Below are 24,488 nucleotides of genomic sequence, written 5' to 3' on the forward strand. Positions count from 1 at the left end.
GGCCACAAGTCATTATATTATATACACACACACACACATATACATACATACACAGTGGAACCTTGGTTTGCGAGCATAGTTTGTTCCGGAAATGTGCTCGCAGTCCAAAGCACTCATATATCAAAGTGAATTTGCTCATAAGAAATAATGGAAACTCAGATGATTCGTTGCACAACCCAAAACTATTCATATAAAAATGATTAATACAAAATATAAAGTAAAAATACATAAAACAAGTTAAACTGCACTTTACCTTTGAAAAGAATCATGGCTGGTGTGAGTGAGTTTCTAAACTCTTGTGGGATTCCACCCAAAGGGACGACATGCAGAAGAGCGTCCCAAAGTAATCGCACTCTCCCAGCGCTGTAGCCGTAAAAGCGAATCCGAAAAGATCGCGGACATGCTATAAGCGCCTGCCATTGATGAGTGATACAAGGAAGAAGGAATAATATAAATGCGCAGGGCACAGTACTACTTGGCTACATCCCTGCCTGACTGCTGTGTCTGTGTATAGGAGAGCGGCAGATCCCGCTACAATAAATAACCGCACTGTTGATGCTTCAAGCTGAATAAAGCAGGTGTTGCTAAAGTACTGAGACTCAGCTTCGTTTCGTGTATGCAAGACGGGGACTCACACATCACAACACACACACACACACAGTCACAATGCTGTAGTAAACAGTATACGCTCGTACGGATGTTGACTATATGAGTGAGGCACACCGACTCCGAAGAATAGGAAAGAATGCCCACAATCCCGCAGCGAGAGAGAAAGAAGAACCATCAGCTCAGTTGTGATCACATGATGCTCAGCAGACAAAGCACACATATACTACTTGTATTGCAAGACCTCGCTCGTTTATCAAGTCAAAATTTATTAAAAATTTTAGCTCGTCTTGCAAAACACATGTAAACCAAGTTACTCACAAACCGAGATTCCACTATCTATCTATCTAAACACAATTCGCCAGCCTCCTCACTCACGTCCGTCCGAAGCTGAATGCATAGTCGCCTTCTGCGCAGCTGCCCGAAAAACCTTATGAGACCAACATCGCGGCAGGCGGCGGATTTACGGCCACGAAAATTCAAAGAGAAAGGCGACTTCGATTAAAGCTCTAGAGGCCTGAAAAACGATTTCGACTACAGCCCGAGGCCTAATTACGCATTCTGATTCAATTATGCATTCATTCAATACACCTATATCAGGTTTGTGGTGCTTATACTTATTACTATTCCACTCGTGCCCATTTCATCTTACGTTGTCGAAACGGGCTCTTTGTCTAGTATATCTATCATATATATATATATATATATATATATATATATATATATATATATACACACACGGTGAGTCAAATTTCTGTTAACATTTGAATGGCGGAAACAATTTATTCACAAAACATACTTCATATGTGACAGATGATTTACAGGAATGCCTCAACCTGTCAACAAGGTCGTCCATGCTATTTATGCAGCACACCAAAAATAACATGAAGTCAAGATCTTCAGATCCCTAAATTCGTACTCTCCATCACGCTACATGGTAGTTTACATCCCACTGGTGTACGGTTCGTTGCGTGGAGAAGCTTTCTAACATCTGTGCAAAGACTTCTTTTACGTTACCAACCATGTCCACGTGATCTCACTAAAGAATTTTAAAGAAACACCTGGGATCCACAGTACTAACTCCTTTCATAATTTTAAACACTTTGATCAGGTCACCTATTAACCTCAGTCTTATTGAACCAAAAAGGTTGAATTTATTTGATCCTCCTTTACAGCTCTTTAAACAGCTCCAGCATCGCTATAATTGGATTACAAATGTCATACCTTTATTGTTTTCCGAACGCGAGGTGCCGTCTGTGTGACCTCCTGCCATCCGTTCTCCTTAAGTTTGCTCAACTGAGAAAACTTTTTATTGACATCCTCAACCTAGGATGAAAGATACAAATCACTGCCTGAAGAACTTACTGTACATCAAAGTAAAGATTGAATGAGGAACAATGCATGTCCACACTGAATACAGAAACACACCACAACCTTCATATATGGTCATTTATTTTTGCAGGGTGCCATTACCTTGACAAATGAAATCCAAACTATCAGCCTCCTTAGCACTCTGAACCCAGCAGGCCGTTTTTTGGGCAGGCAGTGTAGTGGTACATACTGTACCTGGAAGGTCAAAATAACAGCCCACCTATCTACTGTAATAACCCTACAAGTCTGAATAACGGCCAACTCACATCTGTTACGGTACTCTACTCTTAAAATCTTGCGGCCGGCTGCTGTAGAGGCATAATCCCAAAAGGCGGTTACACCTCTGTCATCATAACCCAGCAGGCCGGACTACTGGCCTTCTCCACATTAGACTATGTGTATAACATGCTGCCGACTAGTTACAGTACTTATGCAAATGATGCTGTTGTATTTGTAGCTGCGGGTCAGTTTCGTTTTTGCTTATAGCTTTCCATAAGGAAAAGGAGCGGATTTCAAATCTAAATGTTACATGGGAGCATCTCTACCCAATAGATGCGTAACACGCTCAAAAAAGTAAAAGCAGGCAAGAAGAGCTTCTGCCCTTCTACTCCACGGAAGGTTTCCGGCCTTCCAAAGCAAACCTTGGGACATCTGCCTTAGGGTGCAACAGGTGTGCCAGCCCAATCAAACTCCCCACCTGCCACAGCCCCCAGAACAGGTAGCACCACACCCAAAGGAGTTTGGGAACTTGATGCCAGAAGCGGGAGCAATGCGGGAAAGGGGAGCCATTGGTCAATGGATCCAAAAGCAGTGAAAATTATGGGAGGTGTTGCTGAAAACTGTTCTGAAGGATATCACTTAAAGGTGCGGTTTTGGTGTTAGGTCTGTACAATGGATGGTAGAAAATGATAAAAATTGTGAGTCTGTCAGTGATAAAGTCTGTACTATAATATCTGCAAATGTTATGTTGATAAATGAAATTTTTTGTTTCCAAAATTGTTGAAAATTGCTGGGGAGGCTAGGGTTATAGTGTTAAAATGCTGGGGAGGGCAGGGTTCAAAGTGTTAAGACCACAACAAAAAACGAGTAAGAATCGAGGAGGCATTCCAATACCGTCCATGCCATGACTTGGCAGACTTTATTAATTTACAAGTATTTCTAACTTTTTATAGTATTGTTATCGCCTGCCAAATGTTAAAATTATAATCACACATCAATGTTCTCATCTACAAACTAAACTACAACTGGGAAGACAATATGCCACAACAGATGATTTTCAAACTGTACCTGATAGTAAACCATATCCCAGAATCCCTCAAGATCCGTGCAAGTTGTCTCCTTCTCTCCTCTTTTGAACTCACAGTTGTCCACCAGTCCAGCAAACTGTTTAAACCTTTCTGCCATTAAGAGACGAGCCTGCCCAACTGTAGTCCTGATCTGGTCACCAACTGAGTATAGGAAGTGAAAAAAATTACAAAAAACTGGATAAGGTGCACTAAATCAAGAAGTAGCCTGGCACAAACGAGATCAATGTGCAGGAGCTTGTTAGATGATTGGATTAAATATCATAGATATTCAAAATATGGTACACAGTACACCGTGACTTAAATACAGTACCAGAGATCTAAAAAAATGGAGTTCAGTTCATAAACATGCAAAGAAGATAAACATTAAGCATACGATTATTATGGTGATATAATAAGAATATCAAATCAGTCAAAACTCCTATATAGGTAAAGCAAATCTTTATCACAATACATCTATTATCGAGCCTTTAGTGAGATCTATACAGTGACGACTCGGTTAACATGACACTGCGCTTTAAAGATGGAGTTTCCAGTCATATACAATAAATTGAATCAAAGTGCATCGAAAAGCAGTTATTTTATAGTATTAAAATTTTCATTAATGTTTTGTTATTACTGTATTTCAATAATTATTATTCATTTATGTGATGTATAGATTATGTGAATGATAGATTAGGTTATGTCAGGTCAGTTTAATACTTGATGCATTATCACGGTGGCTAGGTTCTTACCATGCACTGAATGCAGCACTTTGTATCCAAAAATCAGCATGCCAAAAATTAAACCAGACACAGAGGCACTCCCCCTGTGCGATACTGGCAAGCCATTATCTTCACTGGGGGCCGTGCGCAGAATGCAACAATGCAGATGCACCCTTAATATACTTCAATGTGCTTAATGACGAAATCGACTAACGACACACTTACTGGAATCCTATGCCATCATTACACAAGAAACAGCTGTGCTATGTTGAATTTTATATATTACACAGTTTTACTGTCAAAGAGTACGCGACATGTGTTTCGCCCTAATTCTGGGCTCATCAGGCGTACACACTCACTGCACCTCCTCTTGAGGATCGAACCACCACCCACACAATCAGATTGTGATTCAGACTACCAATGCCATGAATATATATATATTATTAGCAGGCTGTAACTATCTTGCGGCCTTGTATGAATGTTATCATCCAGTTGATGCTCAGAACGTTTCTAGTGTGCTCCGTAAAAGCAACTGACAGTTTAATCATGAAAAATCCATAGTATTATTTGTTTGTTAACTATACTTTCAACTTACATTATACTTATCATAACAATGTTGTAGTGTCAATAGAATTAAATCAACCTAATATTTTATTGACGTTTTTTCGTTGTTAAAAATTCTGCATGTAAAAACTTATTACTACACCACAAAACAAAAATTAATCTGTCAAAAACCCTTAAAAAAGGATTTCGCTTTTCCCATTGATTTTACACTATTGTGAACATATTCTGCGATTATGTTTTGATGAATATATGCTATTATATATATAAGTAAGCAATTTTATTTTTTATCTACCATAAACATCCTATATTTATTTTCTGGATTCAGTGGCGGTTTGTGATTTTTGTTTATTCATCAATGAACGAATTGTCATTTGTTTCGCAGCATTTTAGCTAACATGATGGTGTTAAAACTACCTATTACTTTTTTACAAAAAAATTTATTTTTTTTAATAAATTCATAATCAATACAAAACTAATTTAATTAAAATCAAAATCAAAATCATAGACGAAATATTTCCGGTTTGTTTGGATCTTGCCATATCGATAAATAAATCTCAAAGACAATCATTGAAAACTGCTGGAATCAATTTGGACACAGCCCGTTTCTCACATGGACAGCTTTATGTGGCATGTTCAAGGGTAGGAAGTCTTAAGAACCTTTATATATTAGCTAAACGTGGAAAAACTAAAAACATTGTATATAACAAGGCACTTCAGTAAATATTACAAGCACATTAGTAAGTCTTCATTGTTTTGTTATTTTTCTTCTGGGCAACGGCAGGTATTTCAGCTAGTATATAAAAATAATAAAATGAATCAATAATATGTGGTCAAGTGTGGGCTGAGGTGCGAGTGTGCACATGGAGGCCCAATCTGAAGTTTGTTTCCAACCTTCACCCGGGTGTCCCTGGGATACGACCTTTTGAATTGGTTAAACATGATATGGATACAATATTCCAAATGATAACTACATTTAGGATGGATTGTTCTTACTTTCTTCTGGAATCCCATCTACTTCTGTCTTGCACTCCCAACAAACGCAAAGATGAGTTAGTCTGTCTGTTTCCTGCTGAATAACTCTCCTGTAAAAGAAAACAAGATCATTTCGATCAATAACTCTATAAAGTACACCCCAGGGCTACTACAGTGTTAATGCGTTATCAGAGTTTTCGGAACTCCGACTTGTGACATTTCACCTCCCTACAGCAGTGAGCTTGTGAAAAATTCTGGTTGTTAAAATAAAGAGAAAACTAAATATACTAAATGTGTATCACTTCACTCCAAATGCAATTTGACCAAAAAAAAATTCTGGCTGACTAGGCAATGTTTTGGTTTTATACAAACTGACTGAGGTGAAAGGTCAGAACTCCGTCACAATTTACGGAATTTGTGTGGCTTTGTTTTCATTGAATTTTCTGACTCGTACAGTGCTTCCGAGTTTGTAGAGCATTTGTGTGGTATTTCCGACTTAAAAACTTGCATTTACTATCTGATACCAAGGGAGCACTTCAAAATGCTGCGCTTACATGTTTGGCAATGAGAAAGCAACGGGAAGTTCATCCTGCATTAGCAGGGGAGACCAAACACCCCACACATCTGCCAACAGAATCTCCTGTCAAAAGTTACATCTCCCCTCCACTTTTCCCAACATTCCACACTGGACAGACAAACCATATGTTTGCGGATTCTTTCATTTTATTCCACTTAACATGTTGCAGTTTAAACAGTTCGTTTTACTAGAAACACACCTCTTGATATTCATTGAAGAACTTGAACACTTAAGAGACGAGACCAAAAGGAGCAAATCAAGAAGGACTGCAGCTGAACTTTATACAAGCCCAAGTGTTAATATTTGTAGAATAGCTAATATATTCCAGAGTGTGAGGTTGCAGCTTGCTGAAGCTAGCAGACTTGTAAAGTATGCTAATAAGCAGGCCAGAATGTTATTAAACATTCTAAAGTCCTATTCGGACAGTGATCATTACCCTAGGACCACTGTAATTGGAATTCCATCACTTGTGCCAAAAAACTCATCCTTCTTGACCAAAGCAGTATAAACATCGGTGGGTTACACAAAGTGTGGACAAGCTCCTTGACAGTCTTCATTTTTTTTTGTCGTATAGGGAAAGTATTGTAATCGTCCAAAAATTCGATATCGATATTTTGATGAATCTTGACATTAGACCTCCACAAGTCCAAAAATACCATCTTTGGAATTATGTCTGTGTGTCGCTGTATGTAAACACGATAACCCGAGTACACTTTCACTTCGTTCAACCAAATTTTGCATACAAGTATTTGGTACAAAACAGATTTCTATCAACATTTGAGCTATTTCCGCTAACTGGTACTTTACCTTTTATTCATGTAGCTGCAGAGTACATTTTTATTCAACTTTCTTCTATAATAATTGTTCAATATATTATTAATTTGTAGTTGATATTTCTTTAAATGTACATAACATAAAAATATCCCCATATCTGAGTATACGAGAAAGTCGAGACCACTCCCGATTTTTTTTTTTCCTGTGAAAGGCTCCAAAATCCTGGGGTAAAAGCCATTTTAATAGGAAATAATGGAATTCAGCTGCCATGTCGATTCGCACAGGTCAAGTTTAACCTTGCATTACTTTTAGAAGGTACTGTAAAAGGATTCTTAATCTTTACCGAAATGTGAACATGCAGTTCATAAAATTAAATGAGCAATTCTGGACAGGACTAAAATTGACAGTGGTTCCCCAATAATAAATTACACACCCACCATCGCACCTCCTGGTGTAAAACTAATCCCATCCAAACAGGGATTTACTTTAATTACTTTGTGAGAAATTTGATAAACGGTAGGACACCATTCAGTCAATCAAGAAAATTATTTTTTAGCTAATAGCTAAGCCATCCCCGAGAAAAGATATGGAGAATGTGGTAATTCAAAATAACGTAATGCTGACATTAAACTATTGCATTATGGTCCTGCTAAATCACCCAAGCAACATTAACACCATGTATATCATCTTGTTAAATACTTTCTAGCGTTACAATTATATCCATTCTGTTTGATATTTTATTTATTTAATCTTTTAACAGTCAGTATGTGAATAGCTTATCAGGCACACGTCCTGCTCTGACAAGAGGAGGTGATTAACCACTTTAGTCTTCAACAATGACAGCTACATGGGGACCTAATCCAGGCCTTCAAAAACCCCAGACACATTCAGAAGGTTAAACCATTTCAACACAAAGAGAATTTACACCTGAAGTCAAGCATGTTCAGGCCCGACCAGTACTTGGATGGAAGACCATCTAGGAAAAGCTTGGGCTGCTGCTAAAAAAGGTGTTGGACAGGTCATCTGGGGAACAAACCATGTGGTGTGTGTGTGAATCTCAATGCCCCAGTGCTGTAAAGAAAATGGAGTTGTCCTTTGAATGAAACGTAAAAATTGAGGTTCTGACTCTTATTGGTCGTTAAAGATTCCCGGGCATCCTTCGTAAAGAGTACGGTATATCCTGATGGTCGGGCTAAATCACCCTGTGTGGTCTGGTCTAGTCATTCTGGCCCCCTAATCATCCCCGGTCTCTAATTGGCTAACTCTCTCTCTAACCCCTTCACCACCTAATAGCTCATGTGTGGTGAACACACTGTTGCAAGATGGCTGCCATTGCATCCTCCAGGCGGAGGATGCACATAGCTGAAGTGCTTGAAATGGTTCCCAGTTTAATAAGTAAAGCATTTTGAGTAGCGAGAAAAGCGTTATATATAATGTAAAGAATCATCATCATCATTATTATTATTATTACTTTGACACTGGCAGAAATTGAGGAGAAGTGCAATCAGAAATCAGTCCAGGAAGCATTTCTGCATATAGTGGAGCTATGAGAATATGCAACAAACTTTAAGGGCATATAAATGGAGCCGGAAGTTGTCCACTCAATGTGTTTTCTTCAATTTTCACATTAGGACAACTCAGATTTGAACTATCCAAGCAAGTTTGATGGTCTGAACCAGGGGTGTTGTACTCCAGTCCTGGAGGGCCGCAGTGGCTGCAGGTTTTCATTCTAGCCATCTTCTTCATTAGTGATCAGTTTTTGCTGCTAATTAACTTCTTTTGCCTTTGTTTTAATTAACTTGACTCAGACCCCTTAGTTTTTTTCTTTTTCTTTAATGAGGAGCCAAACAATAATGAGACACAAAACAAGCTGCCACATCACCAGCTAACCACATTATCTGAACATAAAGAAAGGCGAGGGTCTCAGTAAGGTTGATCTCTGAGGTCACCAAAACATCTTGACGGTGTTCTTAGAAAAAAAAGAAAATCAACAGTTTTGGAAATGTCTGCTGTGTCAGAATGAGAGCAGCAACAAACTGTGGAATTAAGTAACTAGTTTAATTAACAGCAAAAATTGGCTTCTCATTAAGGAACTGGTTGGAGTGAAATTGGCAAGAGTTTGAAGCCCCAGTTTAGCTGGTCATCTGTTGGCTCGTTTCACATCTCATTTCTGTTTGGCTGCCATTTAATGAAGAAGTGAATCAATTCAGAGGGCTGAATCCTTAAAAACAGGGCTATTAAAATGAAGGGAAAACAAGTTAATTAGCAGTGAAAACTGGTCACTGATTAGGAAAAGGGTTAGAATGAAAACCAGCAGCCACTGCGGCCCTCCAGGCCTGGAGTTCGACACCTGTGGTCTGAATGGTGTCATCTCATTAGTCGCACTCGAACATTCTTATTTGGATAGACTGGATTTATCTTCTTTTTAAATCTTCATTTACCCCGTCCTCCTCCTAAACTGAGCCTATGAAATGGTTTGGCTGCATTATGACTTTTAAAGACAAGTTTTAAAACAAAATGTCAAGGAAAACAATAATGAAGTCCAATGACCAGTCGCGTACAAATGTACATACGCACAAACTTACAAAAGATTTAAAAGACCTCTCTTTTACGTCAGAAAAGATGCATGATTCAAATGTACCGAATGCCAAGTTAGCCAAGCTTTCATTAAGGACACGAACAAGCATTCAATCAACATACAAAGGGCCAGCTGACAAAGTCTGCATAATAAGCACAGAATGAAGTGCTTTCCCTGTGGCTAAGAGGTGAACAGAATGAAAGGAAAGTAACAAGCCAACGACAAGTGAAAGCAAGGCTTTAGATCTAAAGGGATTATTCAAATTAGGACTCCTTGGACAGCCTCTATAAAAGAAATTTTCGACTTCTAAGGACCGGCAATACAAATGCATGAATCCTACCTTTACCAAAAAAATGTATCAATTAGGCAAGTGACACATTACTTGATATTACATACAAATGTGTATTCACTGTAAACGACAGCAGGTTGGCAGGACACACTGCAGAGATTCTGAAACCTCGTCTAAGATGTGGTCTCTGATACTCCTTGGAGTAAAAGGCCAAGCTAAAGGCAGGTAGAAGAACTCATTTGTGGAAGATATCAGTCCTCCACATTAGTGTTGATCGGTATACCGGTAAGAGAAAAAAAAAAAAAAATGCAGCACTACCAAATTAAAAAAAAAACAAACCGCACTAAATACCATATATACTCGTGGAAAAGTTCTCCCACGGATAAGTCGGGACTTGACTTTACCGTGTAGTTTCTGGTATTTTATAATGTCGGTCATATAAGTGCGGAAAACTCACGCTGTTGGTCCAAGAGATTATGATATGCTAACGCACACCTGAGAGAGTAACCATATATATTGTGAGAGTAACCATCTATGTATTGTACCTACATGACCACACAGTAATACTCAAACTACTCCGAAGCAACGTGTGCACTGTTTTGTGTTTTTTATATCTCACACCCTCATACACCTTTATCGTTAAGAGCATCCCTTATCTACGATGGAGCGCTCGATCAGGCTACAGCTGGGTATGCCTACCCATCACTTCATTGGTGTGGATTCAGTGTAGAACTTGCCCTGCACCAAACACAAGTTTTTGGATCTTTCTGGATTTTTTTTTTTTTCTCCTTCAAATATTCTGCAGGTGGTTGAATCTGTGGATGTGAATCCCGCAGATACGGGGGTCCTACAGTACTAGAATTATGCAAAATTCAATACTGTTACCACGTTAAAACTTGAGTGAAATTGCTTTGTGCTGCCTTTACAAGAAAGCAAGCGCCGTGTCTCTGAGACATATTATGAGTAGGCGTACCGATTCTATCCACATTCGTCAAGATAGATAGATACTTTATTAATTAATCCCAAGGGGAAATTCACATACTCCAGCAGCAGTATACCGATACAAAAAACATTATTAAATTAAAGAGTAATAAAAATGTAGGTAAAAACAGACAATAATTTTGAATAATGTTAACGTTTACCCCCCCCCGGGTGGAATTGAAGAGTCGCATAGTGTGGGGGAGGAACGATCTCCTCAGTCTGTCAGTGGAGCAGGATGGTGACAGCAGTCTGTCGCTGAAGCTGCTCTTCTGTCTGGAGATGATCCTGTTCAGTGGATTCTTCATGATTGACAGGAGTCTGCTCAGCGCCCGTCGCTCTGCCATGGATGTCAAACTGTCCAGCTCCATGCCTACAATACAGCCTGCCTTCCTCACCAGTTTGTCCAGGCGTGAGGTGTCCTTGTTCTTAATGCTGCCTCCCCAGCACACCACCGCGTAAAAGAGGGCGCTTGCCACAACCGTCTGATAGAACATCTGCAGCATCTTATTGCAGATGTTGAAGGACGCCAGTCTTCTAAGGAAGTATAGTCGGATCTGTCCTCTCTTACACAGAGCATCAGTATTGGCAGTCCAGTCCAATTTATCATCCAGCTGCACTCCCAGGTATTTATAGGTCTGCACCGTCTGTACACAGTCACCTCTGATGATCACGGGGTCCATGAGGGGTCTGGGCCTCCTAAAATCCACCACCAGCTCCTTGGTTTTGCTGGTGTTCAGGTGTAGGTAGTTTGAGACGCACCATTTAACAAAGTCCTTGATGAGGTTCCTATGCACCTCCTCCTGCCCACTCCTGATGCAGCCCACGATAGTAGTGTCGTCAGCGAACTTTTGCACATGGCAGGACTCTGAGTTGTATTGGAAGTCCGATGTATATAGGCTGAACAGGACCGGAGAAAGTACAGTCCCCTGCGGCGCTCCTGTGTTGCTGACCACAATGTCAGACCTGCAGTTCCCGAGATGCACATACTGAGGTCTGTCTGTAAGATAGTCCACAATCCATGCCACTAGGTATGAATCTACTCCCATCTCTGTCAGCTTGTCCCTAAGGAGCAGAGGTTGGATGGTGTTGAAGGCGCTAGAGAAGTCTAGAAACAACTTACTTTACAAAAAGAGAGTGGCGGAAATGACTGATAATACTAGTCATCTCCAACTCGTTTATTTTTAACAAAACTGTCAAAGCGAGATACGGTAATATTTCATTAAAAAGCAAATGAAAAAAAGGGGAATCGCAAGATATCACAGCGCTGCAAGGTTTCCATTGCCAAAGGTAATGTCATAGCTAGTCTTTTCAATCCTTTTTCTTTTGCTCATCCCGTTGTTTTACAAAAGTTCATAACTAGAAGGGTGTGAAATGATATTTACACAGACAGCAGCATGGAGGAAGAGAAATCAGGAAAGAAAATAAAGTAGACAAGTGACGTGAAGAAGCAGAAGGTTAGGGGATGGGAAGGCCCAGAGGAGGACGCCGTTTTTCAGTACGTGTATTATAATTCTATAAACCACCCTTAAAGTATACATTCTTTATATTCCCTAACTGGACTATCACACCCTTGAGCTGAAACTCTGCACCTTAATTCTTGAAATCTGGTTCAAGATTTGCTCGTAATATGCTCCTGATGGATACAGTAGGGTTACACAGTTAATTGTGATTATAAAAATGGCTGCCACAATGTGTTAAGCAATGCAAAAATACATCTATTACTCATTAACTATTGTGTAAACAGGCCTTACCATGCACTTCTTTGGGTCTTCATGAACGAAGAGATTCCCAAAACACACCAACAATTACAATTTTGTATGGAAACCAACACATATTACTGGTTGCATACCTGAAATAGGGAACATCATGCAGGGTCTCTTCATTTTGTTCCTCCAAATTACGCATTTCTACTTGATCAGTTGTCTCTGAACCTGCATGGTCAGGCATAGACACAAGATAGGCACAACTGGCAGGATTTTCCAAATCTTTTAAAGATGGAGGAGGATGTTGTGCAGTATTCTCTGGGTGATGTTCTATGGCAGGCACTGGATCGCCCAAAACGAGAGAAGCAACAGAAGTTTCCTCAGAGGGACAGATGGGAACCTCACAAGGTGCTGCATTAACATCCTCTTCCTCGTCTTCAATAGATACACGGACTGGCTCCTCTTTCTTAAAAGGTAATGAATTAGGAAAGAAGAAGACCTCATTATGTTCTGGCCCAGTAGGGGATGGCTTGGCGTCAGCCAAAATAGAATTGTCCTGAGAGCTGCTCCTTAGAGACAGAGAGATACAGGGTTAGTCAAAAGCGATGAAGAACATTACACACCTTTTTACTAATCACTGCTATGACCAAAAAAATAACTGGTATTAAATAAAAGATTGACTAATCAGATTTTTAAATGTTACATCACAAAATGGTGCTACTATAGCCAGAGCAGACAGGAAAGATGAATTTCTGCTGCAATGGCCAAGGATAAGAAAGGTATGCTGCTCCAATCGAGTGCCCACTGCTAGAGAATCCGCCGATTTTCATCCCAAAATTATTCTATCAGAGAGAGATCGGCAAAATGGCTGATCTCATTAAAAAGTGATTTTTTAACTTCAGTTTTGTAACCATTAAAATAATGAATGTGTAAAGTGTTCCTCAAGGCCCACGATTGCAGTACTTTAGGAAGTAAGCATGTACTTGCACAGCCAACGGTGGTTGGTAAAACAAAGGCAGTCCAGCAGTGTTTAGAACAGAGAAGACCAAAATTTTGGCTTTCACGTTGAAGAAAGTGGAATAATAAGCTGAAAACCATTAATCTGAGGAAGGACACACAAATGTGTAGTCCAGCTAAACTCAGGAGTGGATGAAAAGGGGCCAGTTACAGACTTGAAACAAGAGACACCTCCCAAAAAATCTGCTCCTTGCTTTTTATCATTGTTCCATCGAGAGTGTGCTCACGTACGGACTGTGTGTGTGGTACGGCAGCTGCACTTCCTCAGAAAAGAAAGCGCTCCACAGGGTCGTCAGGATAGCGGAGAGAACAATTGGTTGTACCCTCCCCACTCTGGAACAAATCTACACATCCCGAAGCCGCAAAAAAGCAATAGACATTTCACAGGACTCATCACATCCCGGTCATTGCCTCTTCCAGCTTTTGCCATCGGGCAAGAGATACAGAGCTATGAAAACTAGGACAAACCGCCTTAAAAACAGCTTTTATCCGAAAGCAATCATGGCCCTGAACTCAGAATAAAACTGCTCCATATTATTCTACCAATGTGCAATATAGATCTTAAGTCAACAAGTGCAATTTGTATATTTATTACTATTCGGTTTGTTATTATTTTTCTCTCTTCTTGTCTTTTTAACTCTAATTCCTCACACTGAGTCGATTGCACCTTCAATTTCGTTATTCCTTTGTAAAAGTGACAATGACAATAAAGATCTATCTATTCCACTGTAATTAAAAGAGAAGCTGTGTGGGTAAGTTCAGAACTCTTCACTTTGTCTTAAAATGCAAAGGGACGCTTCAAGCAATTCAAAGTTTCATTCAAAGTGGAAAACAGAATCTCTTAAAAATACAGCAGTGTATTGATAAATTAGAATTCCCCATCGTTGCTTAGTAAATGCTAGGCTTGCTAATTTAAGAGCCTACATACAAATCTTTACACTTGTTAACCTTCGATCTTTTTGTTAATCATATCAAACATTTTATTTGAATTTTGGGTTGTAATTAAAACAAGATTTTAATTTTGTTTTAGATTTTTTGTTAAATAGTGCTGAGCGGTACGATCAAAAAATTCTATATCACGGTATTTTTCAAAATGATGACGGGACGCAATCGTGACGTCCTAACTGGTAATGGCGTTGAAATTCCCTTTGCGCAGCAGTCACACAATCACCATTCCTATAAAAGGCTTTCACAGCAAACGCTTGTTGTGTACCACTCCACTGCTCCATCATAACTAATGGGCAGGGGTTCTAAACGAGGTCGCATTGGTCCCAAACAACTGCCGACACCCCAGGGTCACCGATACCTAGTTCCAAAATTTCCTGTTTCCCTGCACCACCCTGTATAAACACAGAGGCAAAAAGAATGGCTGCTTATTTCTCATGTTCAAGTTTATAGCCGCGGCACAATTTGTGTATTTGTTCACGTGTCATTTACACTACGAGCACAGTCAATACGTATAAGCCTGCATCAACACTAACATTTACTGTACATGTCTGCAGCAAGTGTGGTCATCGGGATTAATTTCATTTTCTTTACTCATAGGTGCAGAGCCTAACAGGTGCAATATATGAAGAGGTCTTAAGACTGAAGGGCACCATCACTTTTGCTATTCACACACTCTTAGTGTCAAAGACAGTCATGATGTCCAAAGTGAAAAACAAACAAAACTGCATGCGTTACCTTCTGCTCTCATCAAATGAATTCCATTGTAATGTAGGCATCAGGAATGCATCCGCACTACGTGGACTCATGGGGGATATGGATAATACCCGCAAACACTCAGGCGGCTGGAATACAAAATTGGGAGGTGCAAATGAGGCTGCCTCATCCACTTCTACCTCCTCCACGCTGGCCTGCTTTATCGGAGAGTGTGGCAAAGCATCTGGTAGCTCTGCTTCTTCAGGTATCGGCTGCTTGGCAAGCTCATCAATAGTGTCAGCCGTTGGGATGGTTGAAGGAAACGTTGACTTCTATTAAAAAAAAAAGGATATATATTATGTACACACAGTACTGTGCAAAAGTTTTAGGCAGGTGTGAAAAAATGCTGTAAACAAAGAACGCTTTCAAAAATGGAAGTGTTAATCATTTATTTTCATCAATCAACAAAATGCAGTTAATGAACAAAAGAGAAATCTAAAATCAAATCAATATTTGGTGTGACCACCCTTTGCCTTCAAAACAGCATCAATTCTTCTAGGTACACTTGCAGAGTTTTTGAAGGAACTCGGCCGGTAGGTTGTTCCAAACATCCTGGAGAACTAACCACAGATCTTCTGTGGATGTAGGCTTCCTCACATCCTTCTGTCTCTTCATGTAATCCCAGACACACTCGATGATGTTGAGATCAGGGCTCTGTAGGGGCCATACCATCACTTCCAGGACTTCTTGTTCTTCTTTACGCTGAAGATAGTTCTTAATGACTTTGGTTGTATGTTTGGGGTCGTTGTCCTGCTGCAGAATAAATTTGGGGCCAATCATACGCCTCCCTGATGGTATTGCATGATGACTAAGTATCTGCCTGTATTTCTCAGCATTGAGAAAACCATTAATCCTGACCAAATCTCCAACTCCATTGCAGAAATGAAGCCCCAAACGTTCAAGGAACCTCCACCATGCTTCACTGTTGCCTGCAGACTCATTATTTTACCGCTCTCCAGCCCTTCGACGAACAAACTGCCTTCTGCTACAGCCAAATATTTCAAATTTTGACTCATCAGTCCAGAGCACCTGCTGCCATTTTTCTGCACCTCAGTTCCTATGTTTTCGTGCATACTTGAGTCGCTTGGTCTTGTTTCCACGTCGGAGGAATGGCTTTTTGGCTGCAACTCTTCCGTGAAGACCACTTCTGTCCAGACTTCTCTGGGTGTACCTGGGTCCCACTGGTTTCTGCCAGTTCTGAGCTGATGGCACTGCTGGACATCTTCCGATTTTGAAGGGTAATAAGCTTGATGTGTCTTTCATCTGCTGCACTAAGTTTCCTTGGCCGTCCACTGCATCTATGATCCTCAACGTTGCCAGTTTCTTTGTGCTTCTTCAAAAGAGCTACAAGCACACATCTTGAAACCCCAGTCTGCTTTGAAATCTTTGTCTGGGAGAGACCTTGTTGATGCAGAACTACCTTGTGTCTTGTTGCTGTGCTCAATCCTGCCATGACATGAAACTGTCTTCCACAACCTCACCTTGGTAGCAGAGTTTAGCTGTTCCTCACCCAGTTTTAAGCCTCCTACACAGCTGCTTCTGTTTCAGTTAATGACTGTGTTTCAACCTACGTGTGACACTGATGATCATTAGCACCTGTTTGGGAGAATTGGTTGATCAGACACCTGACTAGAATCCTACAAAATCCCCGACTTTGTGCAAGTGGACCTATAAGAATTGATGCTGGTTTGAAGGCAAAAGGTAGGAACACCAAATATTGATTTGATTTAGATTTTTCTTTTGTTCGCTCACTTTGCATTTTGTAAATTGATAACAATAAACAATCATTATTTGTAAGCATTCTTTGTTTACAGCATTTTTTCACACCTGCCTAAAACTTTTGCACAGTACTGTGTGTGTGTATATATAAATTATATACAAGTGCTGCCTTTTTTTATAACACTAATACAAACACAGTAAAGTACTAAAAATGCCTGATATATTGATAGCACACTCACAGCCTGTTTAAACCATTTTTTAAAAAGACAAACCAACAAAATCCAGAAATCTTCAAAAGAAATATTATTTTTAAATATGATATAAACAGATATTGTACTGTTCTACATCTCTGTACCTTTTGAGAGGACTTCACTGTTTCGATTTTAGTGCTTCCCTTGGTGTCCTTCAGAGGACCTTTTCCTGAAAAGGCAGTCACACATCATCAGTGTAAAATTTACAAAATCTTGGCTCATTTTCTCTTTAAAGCAGTAACAAATCCCAAAATGTACATTTGTTGACATATTTTATCATTATTTGTAAAATTCATCAAAACATATGTAGATGTGATTTTATCATTTCCTTCCTGTGTTTAGGCGTGTTGTAATTGCTCGGTTACAGACACAGATTTTCTACTCCCGATGTTTATTTCGCTGTTTGGGACCTTCTAAAGCCCACTGTGATGTTTCTACAGGAAAACAGGAGCACAGCAGAAGGCTTGACACAGTACTACCCTTCTGCCAGTGCAGAATGTCCTATGTGCCTATTTTGTCATTGCAGAAGGAGAAACACTGCTGGGAAAGTGCAGTAGATATGGGAAAGAATGCCCAGAATACATCACTGCAGGGCATCAAAGTTAACTTTGGCAATATGGTGGGCTCCCTTGCTGCCACATATGAGGAGCTCAATGAATATTCTTAGAGGACAGGTTGTCGTCTAGTGGAGAAGCCTTTAAAAGGGAGAAAAGGAGACTGGTGCCATCACAGGATTACTCCAAGGAAATAGCACCAGAACTTTCCAGATATGTTCCAGTCACAGGCAGGGAGAATAACCGAAACCAGAGTCTAGTTGAATACACAATTAGGAGTGGAGCTGGAGACACCCAGGGAGGGAGAGAATGAGGCAACATCGAGTGCTTTGTAAAGGTACCATATTGAGGTGGCTGCCAGCATGCCCAACAGGTAGACACGTGTTATGGTCTATAATGAGGCCTAGAACAGACTATAGTGTTTTATCATTTGACCGCTGCATATTTCGTGCTTTGGTTACTCTCCACGTTAACGTCGTTACTGTTTGTCTAACCAACACTTTATTTTACAAGTATAGGAGTACTTGGCATCATCCTGGAATTGGGAGGTTCAGGAAAGTTCTCCCTGTTCTCATCTCTATATCGCGCTTCGTCTTTCGCGGCTTCACTCCATTGCGGATTTTAAATGTAAGCATATGTGAATATATATCGCGGATTTTTCACTGCTTCGCGGATGTCTGCGGTCTACAGTACGTGTGCTTCCTCAGTTGATTTGCCCATTTGAATTCAAACAAGGGACGCTATTGGCGGATGGCTGAGAAGCTACCCAATCAGAGCATGCGGTTAAGTTCCTGTGTGCTGCTGATTGGCTCAGCGACGGAGTGCTGCGTTAACCAGGAAGTCTAATCTCACTCATTCAGCATTAACGTGCCCAAGCACCAACAGAAGATGCAAATGATTGCAGAAAAGGTAAAAATTTTGGATATGTTGAAGGAAGGAAACAGCTACACCGCTGCAGGACACCATTACAGCATAAATGAGTCCACGATTCTTTTTATTTAAAAAGGAGGAAAAGCATATAAGATCTACGGCCGCAGTGTCCTTTAACCAGGGCGCAAAACGAGTTGCAAGTGGACGTGATAAGGCAGCAGGCCGAGGGGAGGTCGGGGACTCAGGAGTAGGGAGCCAAGCAGGGCCCTCCTCACTCACATGGCAGCCTCTGTTCAAGTACCTCTACCCCTCTCGCCACGTGCTGGAGTGTACCTTGCATCTGCCTAGCTAATGATACCGGTTTGTTCAGCAGACCTCATCATCTAGAGGTGGTTAAAGAGTAACGTTTGACGTTTTTGAGAGCGAGGTCACAGCTACATGTGTTTTAGAGGGTACCTGCTCACTGGCAGAGATATCACAGCCACGTGCTTTTCTCCCCACGTGGGGGAACGCTCTCCCATCAGAGCTGAACATGATCAGATACGGAGCCAACGTCTGAGCGTATCTGCCTTCCGATTGGCCAGAATTACTTTTTTTTTTTTTTTATGGATTTTTAAAGTTTTTCCCGTTTCAGTACTACGCGGGCAGAACCACAGGGGACGGCCAGTCCTTTATACACCTAAATTGCAACACAAATTGCTGTCATTACAAAGAACAGTACAAGGATCTGGACAGCAAGGAAAATAACAAGAATTGCTAAAGTGCAACACTCAGGTAGGTAGGTAGGTAGGGATGAAATTATGGTTTGCGTGTGAAACTTTCTTAGGCCGTTTCCACATATTTGTAGGATCACTGAAGGAGCATATGACACTACAGTGGCATAAGTGGTGGTACCAAGTATCAGGCAGTCTGCATATTACTCTTCAGAACTGGGTGAACCCTAGGAAATGAAATTTAATTTACACATAGAGAAGGTACAGACTGTTCCTGGTCTGTAAGCAGAAATTTTGCAAGACAGGTGACCTACTAAATGTAAACGCTAAAAGGACTTCATGTTGTCCTTGGATATGACGACACAATGTGCTACTAAAATGTTATATTATATATATATAAACATAAGCATTTAATCATAAAATCTGAAACGGATCTGGCAAGACCAACAAAAAAACACTGGAATGTCTTTTATTTTTCAAAGTATACAAAATCAGCAACTTCCACAAATAAGATTAAAGTGCTGTTAATGTGCAGATTTGAGTCCCTTACCGGTCACAGGCTGCCGAGTGGTCCTACTGTCGCTTAGCAGGGTCGATGAAGTCTTGACTGCTCTGGTAGTGGGGGCTTTAGTCTGGACGGGAGGCTGCACAGCTACAAAGAAAAACAAAAAGATGTGAATACCTAATTACACCTTAGGCTGGGGTCTGTAAAAGCCCAAGGATTTCATCGATTGTATTCTTAAATAAATTGATAAAGGTGCACTCAACACACATGCAAAATATTAATTGAATATTATAATACATTTTTTCTGCTAATAAATTACTTGAGAATTTCTTCCTGCTGTGGCCCGACAACTTCTGAAGCCTGAATCCTGTCAGCAGTCATAGCCCATGCACTTCAGAAGAGGTCAACCACCTGAAGCTAAGCAGGTTCCAGTACTTGGATGGGGGGACCCTTTGGAAAAAGCTTGGATTGCTGCTGGAAGAGATGTTGGCGAGGTCAGCAGGGGCGCTTATCCCGTGGTGTGAATGTGTATCCTAATACCCCAGTGCAGTGATGGGCACGATGTGGTGTAAAAATGGTGCAGTCTCTCAGATGAGATATAAAAACTGAAAACTTGACTCTCTGGTCATAAAAGATCTCTGGGAATCCTCCATAAAGAGCAGGGTGTATCCTGAAGTCCAGGCTAAATTGCCTAGTCATTCTGGCCCATTAATCATCCCCAATATCTAATTGTGTGTCTCCCTCACTGCCTAATACACTGTCGGGCAGCGCCGTGGAATTTTCTAGGGGCGCCGCGAAAACTTTTGTAAAATATTTAAAATCGCTAGTGTTTTTGAACTTTTGGTGGATTAAAAAGATAATGTTTAAAAAAAATATTTTATGTTGGAAAAACAGACAACGGTTAATCAGATCATTGAATAAACGAATGTATTTATTTTGAATGCAAGTTAAAATTTTCGCTGTTCACCATTCATCATAATATCAACACCAGTGGTGTCAAAAACACATCTCGTGAGACTTAAAAAGTCTCGTTGTTAGAAGATCTCGCTCACTGTACGGATAGAAGAAGGTGGAGCAAATATAGAACGAGAAAATATGAACGCTACATTTCGGCTCTTGCCGACGAGAGAGTATCTCTGTAGCTGCAGCTCTCACCACTTAATCGTCGGAGTATTACTATGGAAAAATTAACCTTACTTTCGCTCTGACACCGCCGAACAACACAGTAAACTTTGTAAACTCGGTGACCTTTTCCAGTTTACCATATGGAAGCTCTTCTCTGTGAGCAAGGTTTTTCAACACTTACGGAAATGAAGTCTAAGAAACGCGAGAGACTTCAAATGATCGACAAGGAAATGCATGCTTGTCTTTCGAAAATTGATCCTCGCATCAATCTTAAATGTGCTGAAAAACAATCTCAATGTTCACATTAATTAAATTTAAGATTTATCCTTTGATTCCTTTATTAATAAAATGTCTTTCAAACTTGTAAAATTAACTTTTTATTGGCGATTGTCCATAGATTGCGTCGTCACGACTATTTATGGGCAGTCCCTCAGGTGCGCCGCAAAAGAAAATTTTTGAACTTAGTGCGCCGCAACTCGAAAAAGGTTGCCTTTCACTAGCCTAATAGCTAAAGTGTGGTGAGCGCTGCCATCACATCATCTGGGTAGATGAAGCACAACAGTGATGGGTGGAGTGGCTCCCCACTCACTATGAAAACCACCATATAAATGTAAAGAATTATTCTTAATCCCGGCCTGATCAACCTGTGGAGTCCATTTGTGCCAACGTGTCTGAATGGGTTTTTCGCAAAAGTAACACTTGTTGTACCTCCCATATCTCAAATACGTATGCTTTAGGTTAACTGGCAACTCTATAGGTATGTGAATGTGTGGGTTAGCATTTTTGGGTGGAAAAGAACTTTAAAGACTGCTGCTTATCTATATTACTAAACCACAGTTAATATATGCACGGCGGACGCACCGAGGCGCATGAGCACTGCGGCCTTGGCGCCCGCCCCAGAGTCAAACGCAGCGGCTTCCCAAAACGCGGCGGCGCCCGCCCCAGAGTCAAACGCAGCGGCTTCCCAGAGTCAGTAGGTGGCGCCCAAATAACACAACGTATTGCGCTGTGGCGCCTGCCCCAGAGTCAAAAGCAGCGGCTTCCCAGAGTCAGTAGGTGGCGCCCAAACAACACAACCTGTAAACTGAGTATATGACTGGATGCCGTCGTACATTCGTCTAAAATCCCACCAAGGCGCATATTGCGCTGTGGCGCACGCCCCAGAGTCAAATGCAGCGGCTTCCCAGAGTCAGTAGGTGGCGCCCAAACAACACAACCTGTTCACTACACTTGCTCTAATCCACTGTGCCAGTAATATAGATCACACAACGGTCACAGACTCAAACCCAGCGGCTTCCCCGACTCAGTGGCTGGCACACGAACACCACAACCTGTAAACTAAACTTGCTGTGCTCCACTCTGCCAGCAGTCGGTGTCAGCAAAGGCAACAGAATCACGTCTCCACAAAACGAGACCGCTTTAGTACAGATATGCTTATTGAATTAAATGACATTTCCCCAGACGCACCCACCCTCCATGATATGTCATCCATCCAGATATCGGACGGAACACAAACTGATTGCCATTCTTGGATTTCCAATTCGTTAGCGAATCGCGGGCTTACTTGTTGGATCACTAAAGCCATGAGAATGCTTGGGAGTTTCTGCCTCTTCTTTCTGGCATATGTTCTTTGTCTTATATACAAACGTCTACATGTGGAAGTGGGCGTGTCTGTTCGGCCCGGCAGTGAGAGGTGGAGTCGGGGTAAGGGGTCCCGCCTCCGAGGAAACAGAAAACTCGCTTAGCCGCTAATAACACAAGCGAGGTGAACACGTTAGCAAAGCAAGACCTCAGAAGAAAGACAAAGTTGCTTAACATTGGCAATGCGGGTACGTCCCTTTTTACTTTTCCTCCCACCGCTAATGCGCAAGCAATGCGAGCACATTGGCAAAATGAAACCTCCTAGGAGAAGAAACGCCCAGAGTAGTTCCTTTCAATTACCGGACATCTCTACATTTCAAATTTTCTTTCTGTCGATTTCAACAGTTTCTAGGACTCCGGGTTTTTTTACAGCACGGGCTTACACAGCGAGTATTCCACAATATGGATACATTTTCAAGTGAGGAAATAGGCTGCTCATGTTACGTCTAGTTGCCATAATTTTATTATTATTATTTTTTTTTTTGTAAAACAAGAGTTTACGTTAGAGTTCGGATATCTTATTCAGATAGCATCTCATCTTCATTTGCATCCGATTCATCCTTAACCTGACTGGGGTTTGCACAAGTGGCTCATGTTTGGCATGCTGCTTTTGACTTGAATGAAGAGCAAGGGCTACACAGACTGGAAGCACCTGACTAGATACTACGCCTGGGCCTGGTGAGGTGGTAATAATTTTAAAGATATAACACCACAGAGCAGGAGAGAGAGATTTAACCAAACATACCGACATGAGCAAAATTAGTGTAGCAAGAGCTTCTTATGGTCATAGGAATAATCAATCGGTCAGCCCCAAGCATGTATACTGCGTGTGCATACAAGTTTTGCATCTATATAATAACTTGCACCTTGTTTTACGGTTTAGCACAATGACTAAACTGAATGTTGCTTCTGAATCAAGTGAACTTCTCATATTAGTGGGGGATCAACAGGGTACAATCTAGATTAGTCCGACTAATTGCTTATTGGCCGAGCAGCAAAAACAAAACAAAAAAAAAAACTTTTAAAAATGACAAAAGTGAAAACGCATGCCTATAATTCCCTAGTCGATGATTAAAGAAAGAAGTTTCAGCTGTATTAAATATTTTACAATTGAAAGAAATGTACAGCGTGCATCAGGTGGGCCAATCTGCATTTTCCGTTAAATGAAATAGGATTAGGACAGTAAGGATTTCATTGTACTCCGCAGACTTGACAATACAACAACTAGTCCTACTAGAACGCCAGACACTTCCAGGTCAAGTAAGTGGGAATGCTTCTGTGAAATAGCAGGCGCATGTGCCAAGAAGTTTCATAGAGCAATCTGCGCCATACAATGCCAATGCTTCATTATTAGGTTCTAACTTAATGTGCATTTAAATTGCTGTGATTTCTTTGAGTCAATATGTGACAATACCACACCACGCAATTTTATTTAATTTATTTTTTTTAACCCAATGGAATGTAATTTTCGAATCCTAATCCTAAACCTAAACCTAACCTTTGAGTTCTTTAAGTTGCATTTCAGGATTTATCACAGTGGCATTAAATCATCTTGCACTTTTATCTCCTAGGCCAGGGGTCCTCAATCACAGTCCTGGAGGGCCACAGTGGCTGCAGGTTTTTGTTCTAACCTGGTTGCTTAATTAGAAAGCAATTCTTGGCAATAATTTAATTTCATGGCTTGTTGGTGCTTTAACTCTGCTATGTCAGGTAATTCTTATATCATGGATTTTCTTTCCCATTCTAAGGATATCATCCAAATGATTTGAAAGCTAAAATGGACGAGTAATTCTCAGTCCTTCACTTTTTCCTCTTCAATTTCCTTCCAAGTATTTAATTTAACCCAATAGTGCATGCTTACACACGGGTGTAAATGGTAACCAGCTAAATGGAGAAATGCTGGTCTCTTTTGTCATTTGCATGTTATTGCTAATTAGGAGCAATTAAAAGCCAAGAATACAGCTGTTTA

General features: G+C 40.7%; 1 protein-coding gene across 1 annotated transcript in view; it reads right to left on the reverse strand.

The window, feature by feature from the left end:
• The window catches only part of dlgap5 (discs, large (Drosophila) homolog-associated protein 5), a 48,471-nt gene that overhangs the window by 18,017 nt on the left and 5,966 nt on the right, over positions 1-24,488 (reverse strand). The window contains exons 6-12 of the mRNA XM_028815130.2: positions 19,799-19,900; positions 17,216-17,280; positions 15,124-15,413; positions 12,570-12,992; positions 5,543-5,631; positions 3,265-3,425; positions 1,831-1,932 (exon numbers count right to left, since the gene is read on the reverse strand). Coding sequence (XP_028670963.1) covers positions 1,831-1,932; positions 3,265-3,425; positions 5,543-5,631; positions 12,570-12,992; positions 15,124-15,413; positions 17,216-17,280; positions 19,799-19,900 — 1,232 coding nt within the window. The remainder of the gene's footprint in view (positions 1-1,830; positions 1,933-3,264; positions 3,426-5,542; positions 5,632-12,569; positions 12,993-15,123; positions 15,414-17,215; positions 17,281-19,798; positions 19,901-24,488) is intronic.

Source organism: Erpetoichthys calabaricus, chromosome 12 (assembly GCF_900747795.2).
Source record: "Erpetoichthys calabaricus chromosome 12, fErpCal1.3, whole genome shotgun sequence".
NCBI lineage: Eukaryota > Metazoa > Chordata > Cladistia > Polypteriformes > Polypteridae > Erpetoichthys > Erpetoichthys calabaricus.